Below are 14,736 nucleotides of genomic sequence, written 5' to 3'. Positions count from 1 at the left end.
ATCTTCATCTTCATCTTCATCTTCATATTCACCTTCGTCTTCATATTTATCTTTTCCTTTATCCTGATCTATATCTTCATTCTTTTCTCAATTTACGTATTTACCCCCACCATTGTTATTAGGTGAGGTAGTTAAATTTTCCTTGCTCTTTTTCTTTACATTGTTTCTTTAGTGATATCATGTCATGTGCTGAAATTGGGTGTGGTGAGTTGCAGTGTGGTGGAACTGGGTGTGGGAGTTACGGTGTTATGAATTCAGGTGTGGTGGTCTTAAAAGGTGTGGTGAATTTAGTTGTGGTGAGTTGAGGTGTGGTGAATTAAGGTGTGGTGAGTTAAGGTGTGGTGAGAAAGTTGAGGTGTGGTAGATTAAGGTGTGGTTAGTTAAGATGTGGTGAGAAAGTTGGGGTGTGGTGAGTTAAGGTGTGGTGAATTTAAGTGTGGTGGATTTAGGTGTGGTGAATTAAGGTGTGGTGAATTTAGGTGTGGGGAGTGAAGTAGTGGTGGATTTAGGTGTGGGGGGTTAAGGTGTGGTGACTTAATGTGTAGCGAACTCAGGTGGAGTAAGTTTTTAAGCGGAGGTGAGATGAGTTGAGGTGAGTTAAGTTAAGTTAAGGGGTTAAGTTAAGATAAGTTATCTTTATCCTTATCTTCATATTCATCTTCATCTTCTTCCTCGTCTTGGTCTTCATCTTCTTCTTCATCTTTATCCTTTCCTTTATCCTGATCTAAATATGTCCATTCTTTTCTTCATTAACATATTCACCCCCACCATTGTTATTAGGTTAGGTATTTAAATTTTCCTTCCTCTTTGTCTTTATATTTAGGTTTCTTTACTTTTATTTTAATTTCTGTATTTATCCCTTCCTTCTTCTCCATACTCAAAATTATCTCGTCCTTGTTTGAGGCTAATCTATTCATGTACATACATACATACATCTTATTCCTAAACTGCTGCTTAGCACGTTTCTTTAATTCACTATCAATATTAAAGCATACATTTCGGAGGCATTTCCGCCAAAACCATGTACATGTCTGGCATTGGTATTGGTGTGACTTTTGAATTGATTTTTTCGCTCTATTTTAAACTAATTTGAAATTTTAAAAATTGCCTGCACATCAGCATCAAAATACCTTTCTAATGATATATAATTGTTTATACCTTAGAAGTACAGTTTAGCCGTAAAAGGGGTGTAAAGGAAACATGATTGCCTATTTATATAATTGATCACAATATCGATTTCAGACGAAAGAGTTTTAATAGGGTTTTAGTAGGAAAATATTTAGAAGAGGGCGGCCACCTGTTTTTAAAGTCGAACGTGTGTAGTTTTCTGAGGTATTTAAGGTAATTTTCTGAGGCGTTATTTCTAAGCAACATATGTATATATAGCAGAGTTTCCACATGTTTGAAAAATCAAATTCTACTGGAATTATAGGAATTAACGGTTTAAGAAGTAAATTTCAAACTATTCAATTATTTCAATGAATTATTACAATACGGGTATCAATCAAAATGGTTTTGAAATTGCTTAATTTCTAAATTATATGTACATAAGCATGAAAAAGTATCACAAGAGGGCGGTTTAAGATAGTTTTAGTTCGAAAATATTTTGAAGGTAGTTAAAAAAATTTAAATCTCCTGCTTTTCGCATATTTTTACAAGCTTTTATTTTCTTATGTGTTTTACCGCATAACTTCAGATCATGGTAACCGATTGGATCAACAGAAATTAATGGCACTCGATCTATTAAAACTTCGTCTGTCGTATTAACTGTCATGGCAATATTATCACAGGTATCACAACAGCAAAGCATACTTATAGTTCTTTTATAGTGTTTGAAATCAACTCAAATTTTCAACTGTAAATATTTCAAATAAGCTGAAATTTATATTTTGCGACTATTGTTCCCATTAAAGCACCTATGTACATCTGCAACTCATACTGGCATGCTTGCCCTCCTTTACGCTATGGCCACATTGTTGCATTACTCAATCAAACATACTTACATATATTTGTACAAAGTGGACTTAACCCAAGCCAGATACAAACATTGAAATAAATTCTTAACTCAACAGTTAAAGTAACGAGTTTTTTGTCTTCCTTACGCCTACATATACAGTATTGAAAGTATAAAAGGAGTGCAAGCAAAAAGTAGATGCGATATTGGGTGCGTAATAAATGGCGTCCTTAAGGATGGATACGCACATCTAATGGGTAAAAATCCTATGTGATTATGGGTAAAACGTGATGATGAACGTGACATTGAAAAGTAATAAATTTCGGACGCTAGCAGTCATTGATTACTTTTCTTGCTAACGTTGTTGTTGTATTTGACTTATTGACTGTGCGTGTCTTTTACAGTCGGATACTTTATTGCACAAACGTGTTTTCTACTATAAACACACATATTTTTTTTGCATACATAGTTATGTGTTGAGTACTATAAACATACATATTTACGCTTTGTATACTCATACATATATATGTACCCATAGTATATAGTTATATGTAAATATGAATAAAGGTTTGCGCATTTATTTGCTACTGAATATGGCAAAATTTTTGTTGACTCACTAACGCAAATGTATTCATGCATGTGTAGTTGTAGCTACCGTAACGTATACAATTTGTATAAATTTTGCATCTCATATGTATGTGCGGTTACTTATTTGTCATGAATAAGCAAATAGAAATTCAGAAAGTCCCATTGAATACCAGCTGAGTTTTGCACAAAAGCCAAATGGATGCTTCTTTTGTTTCAAGTAAATATTAAAATTAATGGAATTTGAAATGTCTTCTGTCGCAGCAGGAGAGGTGAAATAAAGTAGTAATACACAAAAATATACACATAATATTTATAATCGTAAGACGAATGAGGTTGCGTGTCATCAAGCCCTACATGAAGAAGTTGAAATAATAAAATGCTCGTGTAGACTTGCAGTTAGCAAGTGTAGTTTTTTCAGTAAGGGGCACCAATAGAGCGCTCGTTGTGTTCCGATGCATTAACCTTGAAATAGCATACATTTTTTTATAACAGCCAAGAGTTCCCCAGACAATTAACCCTACGCGACTGATGTGGTAGTATGACAGAACTTTACAACGTTCCGAATAAATAAAACTATTTTCCGTAAGTTTCCAGGGCAGTTAAAAAAAAGTACTTATAGTTTTCGTCACGAAATTGATATCACAAATTTTTCGTTTCTGTTTAGTTCAGCTTTCGTCACTCGTAAATTTTACCTGAATTCATTATCAATTATTTTGGGATAGCAAATTTAAAATCAACAAAAATTCAAGCAAAAATCTAAATGTTTTATTTTTCTCAAATAAATTGCTAAAAACGCCATCTAACTCTAAGTGAGTTATTCAAATATTTAACATTAAATTCAGTTTCATTGAAACATACTCTGCTTTATCTTGGGCTTCACTGGAAAAACATTCACCCGAAAATTGTAAGTCCGCCCATAGTGAATACATGGAAACCAAAGGTAAAAAGTGAACTTAGAATAAAATCGACCGAACAGTTTTTAATAAAATGCCCGAAACCTATATTTTCACCAGCCAGATTTTTCAGGCGATAATGCTATGACAAATATGTATATTTCACAAGCGCAGAAGACAGCGTTAGATAGCTTGTTTTAAGAGTAGTGGGGGCTCAGTGGTAGTTCAAGAATTGCCTTTTTTCGAATTTCAGGCAGCAGCCACGCCCACAGAGGCATACGAATCGAAACATCCTGGAACAAAACCTTCTAATTTTTTTTTGTACTTTAATTCCTGAAAGCTTGAAAAAAATTAAATAAAGGTACGTACAGACGCCACACACATCGCAAAGCATCTCGCAGTGGAGACACGAACCAAAATAAATGTAGCTCTTTATCTTTCCAACTAGTAGCCGGAACTCCATAATATAAGGTATTTTTTAAAGGTGTTGGCCTATAGAATAACACTAAATATGTTGGATGTACCCACATACCTCCGTAAGCCAGCAAAAGCAAAAAAAAACCGTGTTTTGTTTCGCAACACTTTAGCCTAATTTTTGAGAATCCGATTAATCATTTATGAAGCTTGAATACATTTTCTGGACACTTTCTGCAAGACTTTTCCAACAATGCCTCAAACATGTCGATTGGACGTCTGGATAAAGTCTTCCAAATCTCGTGTTTATATAAGCGAGACATTTCAGTACGCTACTGTGGCTACTTTCGTCACTCGCGTGCACTGTCGTGCGGTGTGATTGTTAATTAACTATTTCGAAAATAAATATTGAACATTCTGCATAGCATTTGAAGTCTCTTCTCTACAATGTTAGATAAAAACCTTCCAAGTCTTCTTCACGCTTTGTTTATACTAATTTTAATTTTATACCAAGAAAATAACCTAAAAAGTCCTGAATCTGCGAAATCCCAAAATGCTTTGCAAATGCGCCTGCTTGATTCATTCTCAATCCGTTGCTGTTGGCTAGTTTTATTCAAGCATTGCATTGAGAAAGTCACACAAGAGTGCATCTCTTTGCCGAAAGCCTATGGCTGCATCCCTCGATACCGCGACTGCCACTATGATACTATGGTTTGTACCACCGGCAGGCTTCGAGATAGATGGGAATTCATTAAGGAAAAGGATACTGTTGCTTGTATTTCCGGTTTACTGGGGTGCGTACCGCCGATTACACTTTTTATTATGTCCCAACTATAGACAAGAAGGTTGTCTTCATCAGACTTCATAACTACGGGGCCGGGTTTCGATGAGGATGTGCCATAGTCTTTGCCATTTGTCCTTCTTGACCCCACGAGTATGCAGTCATACCGCAGGGCATCGAAGGGACCACTAGCGAAAAGCAATTCAATAAACACCCTGATAAATATTTTGAAAATGGCAAAAAAAACGTAGATTTACCAGGTCTAAATCCAGACTGTAAAGGACTTAGCAATTGGTTGATAAAAGGCATTACACACAGTCGCCGACAGGATCTTATTCTTCTTCTTATTTGGCACTACAACCGTTTGTCGGTTTGGGCCGAGACCAAAAAGCTTTTCCAATTGCTTCTCTCCTGCGCGAATTTGCGCCAGTTGGTTATCCCGAGCGCAGACAGGTCCTTCTGCACTTGGTCCTTCCAATGCGTTCGTGGGCGCCCTTGCTTTCGTTGTCCACCCATGGGTGCGGAGTCGAAGGATCTTTTCACCGGAGAGTCGTCATCCATGCGTACAACATGTCCAAGCCAACGCAATCGCTGTATTTTTATGCGCTTAACTATGTCCATGTCGTTAAAAAGCTCATACAGTTCCTCATTCCATCTTCTCCGATATCCGCCATCCACGAAAACAGGGCCGTAGATTTTGCGTAGAATAGTTCTCACGAAAGCCCCCAAAGCCTTCTCATCTTTGTTCGACATCGTCCAAGATTCTGCGCCATATAAAAGGACGGGCATGATGAGAGATTTGTAGAGCGTGAGTTTCGTTCGTCGAGAGAGGGCTCTGCTTTTCAATTGCCTACCGAGCCCAAAGTAGCACCTGTTGGCAAGAGTTATTCTTCGCTTGATCTCCAGGCTGACGTTGTTGGTGGTGTTTATGCTGGATCCTAGGTAGACAAAGTCCTTCACTACTTCAAAGTTATATCTGCCAACAGTGACGTGTGTCCCGTAGCGCGTGGACTCTTTATATGTTGCCAGGAGGTACTTTGTCTTTCCCTCGTTCACCGCTAGACCAACCTCTTTAGCTTCTTTTTCTAAACTGCGCCGCTGCGATTCAGATTGGCAGCTCTTATTACGCTTTCCAGCATCAGATTGAAAAAGTCGCACGAGAGTGAATCGCCTTGTCTAAAACCTCGTTTGGTCTCAAACGGCGCGGAGAGGTCCTTCCCAATTTGGACGGAGCTGAAGGTTGTGCTCAACGTCACTCTACATAGCCGTATAAGTTTTGCGGGGATCCCAAATTTGGACATGGCGTCGTACAGGCAGCTCCTCTTCGTGCTATCAAAAGCAGCTTTAAAGTCAACAAAAAGATGGTGTGTGTCGATTTGCTTATCTAGTGTCTTCTCCAGGATTTGACGTGCTGTGAAAATCTGGTCAATGGTGGACTTACCAGGTCTGAAGCCACACTGATAAGGTCCAATCAGCTGGCTCGTGAACGGCTTCAGTCTTTCACACAGTATCGTCGACAGGACCTTGTATGCAATATTAAGAAGGCTTATTCCGCGATAATTGGCGCAAACGGCGGGATCTCCCTTCTTGTGGATTGGGCAAAGTACACTGAGATTCCATTCTTCGGGCATGTATTCATCAGACCAAATTCTGCTTAAAAGCTGGTACATACGTCCCACCAACTCTTCGCCACCGGCTTTGAACAGCTCAGCCGGTATACCGTCGGCTCCGGGGGCTTTGTTGTTCTTAAGCCGCTTTATTGCTGTTCTCACCTCGTCTTGGTCCAGTTGAGGGACGTGAGCTTCGTCCCTATACATTGGTTCGGGTTCTAATTCAGGACAGGACAGGATCTTATAGTTGGCCCTTATATTGGGGAAAGTTGATTAAGATTAAAATCTTCAAGCATGTATTCGTGTGACCAAGCGCTGATTAACAGCTGCTATCTTAATGAAGGCCTAAAAAAAGTATTTAATTGAAAGTTCCTTATACCCGAAATTCGAACCTACAGAAAGCAAAGAAGTTGTTATGACAAAAGTCCACAGAAATGTATGTATGTAATTACTTTATTCTTTTGACTCTCTGCCATTTCCCCTTCCAAATCTGTAACACTAAATTTTATGTTGTCAAGACAGCTGCAAATTCTTCGAGGCCTCATTAAAACCGATATTTTCCCAAATTAACCATTTAGCATTAAAAACACATGCAATCAGAATTTGCGTTATATTACAACAAACGAGTTAGTGAACAATAACAACCCAGCAAAATTTGTACACCTGAGCGTATGAGTAATTTTATTTATTTCAGCTCAACATGAGGCGACACTTGTATGTAGAGTGCCAAAAAAAAAATGCTTCGCATGTTTTTCTATACATACATATGTACGTGCATTTGTATTTTTTCTATGTCGTCTTTTCATCTAGCTGACTACCCAAATGATGAGAAAATTAAATTCATTTCGCGTTGTCAGAAAATGGAAAATAATGACAAGAAGCCAAGTCCAAAAAATTGCGATTGAAGTGAAAACAGCGGTTGCTTACATCAGAGGCTCTGAATGGTAGCGTAGTAGCTAAACCTCAATATACACTCGTTGGCTTTCAAGACGTGGTATCTGTAAGTCTGTATGTGTGTGTGTGTGTATGTGAGTGCGCTTAAAAATTGGGTGGGCGCCCTACAACGCCCATCAAATTTGTGCTGCGTCGAATAGGCGTTCGTTATTTCAATAACAGCTACATATTAGCGAGAACAATAGCGTAACAACAACAACCGCAGCAAAAAAGGCAAGGCTGATGGCATACATACCTATTTTCATTTTCATTTTCTCTTTCGCTTTAAGTATGATTTTTTATTTTCATTTTCATTCTTATTTTCATTTCTAATTTTCCTTTTCATTTTCCATTTGCCACATTTTTTAGTTCTTTCGTTTATTCATTCAGCCATTTGCTTAACGAAAATGTTTCCCTAATGAAAAACGACATTAATAAATATAATTGAAATTGTAGAGGCATGTTCGCCTGTTGGCTTAGTAAGAAGCAGACAAAAAAATAAATTTAAGAGCCAAAGGTGCCTGGAGATTTGTTTGCTCGATGTTATGAAAATATATGCAATTTAGGTATGTCTATGTGTGTGCAGCGTTTTCCATATTTTATCATTTTTACTTGTTGGTAATTTTTGTGCTACTGGCTAAATGAATGTTTTTGTGGAATCAGATTAAAGTCTCCTAAATTCGATTTAATTATCATGTTACACAAAAAATACTATGAAAATATGTACGTCCATTTACATATATATTTCTTGAAGATCAACTGCTTGTCTTTTTGTTGCCAAGATAAATACAGTCAACCACAAAAGTCTAGACACAGTGTATTTTTTACAATGTATGGACAGCTAATTTTTTATAGAAATAATAGTTTACACAAAAACAAAAAGCATAAAAATTAAATTTCAATACTTTGTGCAAAGCGCAGAAAAATTTCCTACTCCATAATCCGATTTTTTTGAAAAATTTTGTTTATGAATTTTTTAGCCCAATAAATATTAGATTAATAAAAGTCAAGTTGGTGGTTCCTACAGAATACTGATGATGTTTGAAAATTTTTTTTTCCGATCGGTGTCAAACACAATACAGTCAGCATATAAATTATGAAAAATAAGCAGGTTTTTTAGCAACTTTCACTTTAATTTAATAGGTTACAAAACTGCATAGTGGAAAGGTTTTTTAAAAAAAGCAGATTAGAATGAGACAAACTTTCATGAAAACTTTATAAATTTTCCTACAGTTTTATTGATTTTTTTTTTAGTTGTGCGCAAAGTTTAGAAATTTCATTTTTATGTTTTCGTTGTAATACAAACGTTATTTTCAAAAAAAGAATTGGGAAAAGAAATAAAAAAAAATACATACCCACAGTGGCTTTAAAATATATAAATTGGATAGAGACAGTTTAGCATTTATTTGCTATTTCCCACTGATTTTTTATGAAAGTGTGACTCTTTATCTAAAAAAACCATGTAAGTCAAAATTTCAAACTAGAAAAATTCGATAATATTCCTTCAAAATTTCGAGCTTTTTAATTTGATTTCTTAGAAACATTCTGAGTATGCAGTTTTGCGGCCAATTCAATAAAAAGCAAGTTCGAAGTTGTTAGATCTTACCGTTGACTTTTGCTAATTTTTATTTTTTTATTTCTTCAGATAAAAAAACAATCGAACATTCTTTGTATAGAAGAGAAAGCGTGAGCAAAAAATTACAAAAATTAACGGTATATCTTAGTTACTTAAAACCTGCACTCTACTAGAATATAGTGCCCAATAACACAGCATACTCAAAAAACTCTAAAAAATCGGATTGAGAAGCTTAAAATTTTTTTAATCTACGAAGTTTAAATTTTAGATTTAAATGTGTTTTTTTTTATCATGAGTCATATTTTCATAAAACATAAAAATAAAAAATTTAAATAAATAAAATTAGCCCAAACTTATATTTACATATATATGTCTGTTGTTTAAAGTGTGGCCACCGTATGTAGCTGAAACTGAAAAAGTAACACTGTAGTTGCAACTGTTAATTTTGTATTCATTAGTCTTCGGTCTTTGACTGCCGTCAAATTTTGCTTTCACTAAGAAAAGGCTCAGCTGCGCACCCACTCATCTTATATATATACATAAATTTGTTTATCTGGCTTATCCTCTTTGCACCTTGGCAAGTTCTGAAAATACAATACATTTGTTGAGGTAAGCACGTCAGAATTCATTAGCTGCCAAATTACGTTCGCCTTTCGTATGATAATTTCTAATAAAGTCACAGCCAACCTTCAATTAACTTGCCTCCTCACCAATGTTCTTTTCATAACTTTTTATATTCGATAAAGCTCTTTAATTAATTTACTTTGCGTGGAAGGAAATGCTACCTTAAAATGTATTTTCATTCTATATTTTTTTGTTTAGTTTTTTAAATACTCTTGTTACTTTATTTAACAATGTACGATTAATTGGAAAATTATTCTGTTTTGATTAAATAGTAAAATAAATTTTTATAAGCAACACCAACAAAACCTAACATTTCTAATACTCATAAACTCATATAATCATATCGCTTATTTAATTTAATAGTGTCATAATCCAAAAAGGAAATTATGTGAAATTTTGTATTTATGACTTTTACTCTTCCCTCCCTAAGCCCTACCTGCTTTTTTATTGACTCTCACCATGATTTTGTTCCACCTGCCTCTATATTGTCGTGACACTGTGCTGTATTATGAAGCTTAAAAATCAATGGGAAAACTAAAGCTTCGAACGCTTTCGAAAAACTTCCTGCATGAAGACTTTCTCATAGAATTTGGAAAGCTTTGATCTGCTCGGAATGTGTCCTGTTAACTACTATCAAACATTGCATCGAGCAAAATTGACACCGTGTAGAGAAAGAAAACTTTTTATTTGGCAAAAAAACTATCTTAAATTCAAAAAGTTACTGACTTTTGGCAGACTACTGGCTTGAAAAGTGCCAGAGAGCGGAAGAATATGGAAAGTGAGTGTCAGTTGCAAATAGGAAACGAATCGATTTAGTAAGCAATGAAAATATTTGCTGCAAGTTCTTGTTAAATTTTTTTTTATATTTTTTTTTTATATAAGACATATGTATAGTTGGCTTGGGTCTGCTGTTATTTATCAACAATAACTGTTGTCTTGCACAGCTTCTAGAGCTGGGCAAGTGTATACTTAGATATGAACATACATAGAAAATTTCGAGAATATAAGTAGTCATATACAAAAATGTGCCTTTCAACCAACACTGTTGTTTTAAAGTTGCTTTAAAATACTGCAAACAATTGAGAAGGTACCTGTTTGGATACCAAATTTGGGTACTTTGTATTTAAATATGTCGAGTTTAAGAAGATACTAAGTACTAAAGTAACAAGCTTTTTTATTTATTTAAAGTGATGATAGATGCTAAATAACTAGAAATGTTATATTGTATTCGATTGCACGTGGTATTTTGTTGGCTAAAAATAACTTAATATGTGAAATTAATTTGTGTAATTTGTGAGCTGTGAAAATACTTAACTATATATACATATATAGTTCCTCAAAGTCGTTAGCGCATCTAAAATATGTGAATAAAATCATTTACTGACATCCAAAATACTTAAATACACAGCACTTTCACTCCGAGTGTATTTCCGCCTTGAAGAAAAGCTTCTCTTGATTAGTTGAAAGACCATTTACACCAAGCAACTGCTGCATTCAACTAAAAGTTGGCTGCAAAATTGGCTCATGTTAATTTCTTATAACTTTATCAAGTGGATACCGTTACTCATACGCCATGTACGATTATGGCGCGTCACTTAAAATCTTTCCTGCTTAATGATTACATCCGCTTTGAATAAAAGATGGAAATGCATTTTCATTTAGCAATTTTAGCAATACACTTATCTAAACATCTTTATATCTCCCATCAAAGATAGCTAGAACGCTATGCAAATTGGAACTACTTAATATAGTCTTATGTTAACATATCAGTGGACACTTCTTTGGCCTAGACGTGACCTGCTTCGCTTACAAAAAAAAAGTTTACACCTTTTGCATCGGCATCGAAAATATTTCGTTTTCATCCCATTTAGAAATATTATGAGTCGGAAATGTATAGTATATATTTTTAACCGACTTCCAAAAAAGGAGGAGGTTATCAGTTCGTCGGAGTATTTTTTATTTTTTTTATGTATGTTCCGCATAACTTGAGAATTGAAGTCGGCTTTTTTTGCTAAAAATTACTTGTTTATAATAAGAAAATTATTAAACCGAACCCAAAAAACATGCCTCACAAAACTTATAAAAATAAGATGTTCTACCTTACTAGAGAACACGTAGAAAAATAACATGTTTATCTTCAAACCACACTTGTCAAGGTATGACAGAAATTCGTGCCATAATAGGTCACGTTTACCTGTACTGGCTGTAGCTGAGTGCGCAAAAGTGCTTAAATGGTTGGAATGCTGTCAGATGAAATATATATGTTAAAGTCATAAAAAGTTCTAAATTTTTTGTAACTGAACTATAAAAAAAAACAATTAAAACGTGCATATTTTTTAAAAAAAAAATCGCCAACAAAAGTCAGTTTAAAGTAAAAGACCATTAGCGCCAAATCCTGTGGGTTTTTAGCTTAAAACAAGCACAATTTGCCTTTTTTTTTTTCTCAGTGTATGAAGAAACATCAACCTGCGAAGAAAAAACTGAAATTCAATGACCTAAAATAAATTTAATATTGGCTGTTGAAACAATTCATAACTTATGCGCATAATTGTAATCACAACCTTTTTATTTTCAATTTTTACAGATCATTTAAAATTTGTATTGTGTTCGTGGTTGGCATGACAAATCTGTGAAAGCGCAAAGGAAAATTTACAAAAGAAAATGTGCTTAGAGCTACATATAACCAGCGCGAAAAAATTTACAGCAGTAGAACCCTACCGGAGCAGCAGGGACCCTAACAGGGACATAACAATTATTAAATAGAATTTGAAATCTTCATAAAAAAGAAAATAGAGAAGAATAGCGTAGGATATTATATGAAGCAGTATTATTGGGCTGGGCCATAGTTAATAGGGGCGACATAGCCACGTTTATATAAATTTCCGAAACGGAAATATTACCAGCTACGCATTGCACCGCTTGCGGTTGCCGTAGATGCCGGTCGGCTTTCATGTTGTTGTATTGCCAATTTCTTTGCTTTTCATTCTTTTTCTGGGTTAACTAGCGTACAATTGGCGGTAATTTTCTCAGCTATTTTACTCGAACGTGCGTCGAAAGGAAAGCAATAATTGAAGGAAATTGTGCGAATGCGCCCCTTTTGCTATATTACGCGTATCAAATTTAATAAAAGTTACTCTTTGTAGCGCATTTACGTATGTATGTAAAGATGTATATATTTATGTCAATATACATACATACATATCTGTACTATGTATGTGTGTATATGAGGAAATAAGCTAACAAAGCTTTTACATACATACTTACCTTTACATTTCATAATTTTTAATTATTTATTGCGATTCGTTGCAGAATTGTTTAACCTTTGAAAATTTCGCTATTTTCTTCTTCATTGCAGGGCATGCGTATGTCTGGTGAGAGTACAGAGATATTGCATCTGACTCAGCTGCAGCGCGAGAGTGCGGGTGCGTATGCGTGTGGTGCAGCCAATACGGAGGGAGAAACGCGCAGCAACAGCTTGACGCTTAAAGTGCAATGTAAGTAATCTATATATAAAAATTAGTTATATGTACATATGTATATATTATAGTAGACATTGCTAACAAGAAAGACGCATAAAAATTCATTCACACTAAAGACGAAAATTGTGCATAAATATATTCGGTCATAAGATGCTTTAAATTTACTTATATAAGCATTCAATTGATTTCATTGTCGAGAATAAATAAGAGCAAACAAAACCAAAGTATTGCTGACAAATTTCATTGTAGTAGGTCTCGAAGCATATCAATTTCAGATTACGACGCAAATCCACCAGACAAAATACGCATTTCTTCCAGTTGCCTGCCACCATTTCTAGCCACCCCGTTATCTCTCGTTTGCTCATCCTTAGCCTTCATTTCTTGCTAAGCTAAAATTTTATGCGAAGCTGTTCGATCTACTTCGAAATTTATGCAAAGGTTACAATAACACAACGAAACATACATACATACAAACGAAGATGGTTACAATGGTTGGATAACCTAAAGAAGGCAAGATATAAGAGTAGCGTGAAAAAGAAAAGCTTGAGGAGAGAACAAACAAAAAAAAATATACGGAATGGGACTGTCGGTAGTGAATCTCGGTTTATCAATTCAAATGGAAATTTCACGTTTTGACAGAAACATTGATATGCAGATTTGTTGTGCCACAATTCGCAGGGCATAAACGCTGCCGCACAGACACTAATACATATTTACATACTATGTATATATTACGAAAGAGTATCAACAAATACAGTGTTAGGGCAAATATGAGGATCACAAGCCAATCTGAACCTTTTTTGGAGTATAAAATTAAATTAAATTAGGTAAAATTAAATTGAGTAAAATAATAAAAATATAAAAAAAAACCGAAATAAATTAAATTAATATAGATAAAATAATGTAAAATAAAATAAAATAAAATAAAATAGTTAATTTTTTTTTTTTTTTTGCATGAAAACCCATTGCTTGCAGATGCACGAAATTTATCTTCATCAATTTTCGTAAAAATTTCTAAGTTGCCTGTTTTCAGTGGATATAAAGCACAAATTAAATTACCTATGTATATTGCCCAAATTTGATAGTAGTCTACTAATAGATGGTTGTTGGTAGGAGTGACTACGCCGAAAATTCAAAAAGTCACTGTCTTATTCAACAGGTACTACATACATACATGTATGTAGGTTCGTAAGTAATTTGGTTGAAACTTCAAAAATTTTCCTGATTCCAACTTTTGATGCTCAACTGTACACATAAATAAAACATACACACATACCCCCACACTGGCGAAATATTTATGCTTACGTATGTGAATAGCTGGGATTTTGTGTGCTGACAGCATTTGATCCCCCAAGCGCACGCGCTCACTTTCGACTCGATTTAACTGCCGACAGCTTTATCCTCACATCATTATACCGCAACTATGTATGTATTTATTATAATAGTAACTTTATACGTCTGCACATTTTCATTGAAAGTCGTCTGGGTGGCGCAATGCGTTGTTTTTTTTTTGTGCGCGCGCGCTACTTGTAATCTCACTTCCATTGTTTCTACTGAAAATCCACTTGAGTTGACGCCTGTAGAGCGCGTTAAAAAATTCGTAGTCTTTCAATAGATATCGACTCGAGGGAATGTCATGAGCACCACATACTTACTTACATAAATAAATATGTATGTGCAATTTACTTACTTGTATGTATTTTTATACTCATGTGGTTGTTTGTGTTAGCAAAAAGCTCTCACTATGCGTGACAATCTACGAGACTTTTACAAATCCCAGCATTAGACGATTTCAAAAGTAACTCATGTGTGGTTAAGGGATCAAGTTTATTTTTGAATAATAATAAAAAGAAGAACATTTTATTTGGTATTAACTTTTTTTTT

The 14,736-nt window shown here is 34.8% G+C and overlaps 1 protein-coding gene across 1 annotated transcript in view; it reads left to right on the top strand.

Moving 5' to 3' along the window:
* Window positions 1-14,736, top strand: part of LOC118738119 (hemicentin-2) — a gene marked incomplete in the record, with an annotated part of 156,383 nt that overhangs the window by 58,294 nt on the left and 83,353 nt on the right. Inside the window, 1 exon segment of the mRNA XM_036469038.1 lies at window positions 12,729-12,867. Coding sequence (XP_036324931.1) covers window positions 12,729-12,867 — 139 coding nt within the window.

This window comes from Rhagoletis pomonella, unplaced genomic scaffold (assembly GCF_013731165.1).
Source record: "Rhagoletis pomonella isolate Grant_MI unplaced genomic scaffold, Rhpom_1.0 Rhpom_scaffold_00004, whole genome shotgun sequence".
Classification (NCBI taxonomy): Eukaryota; Metazoa; Arthropoda; class Insecta; order Diptera; family Tephritidae; genus Rhagoletis; species Rhagoletis pomonella.
The sequence above is the reverse complement of the archived record's forward strand: the minus strand, read 5'-3'. Positions and strand labels throughout refer to the sequence as shown.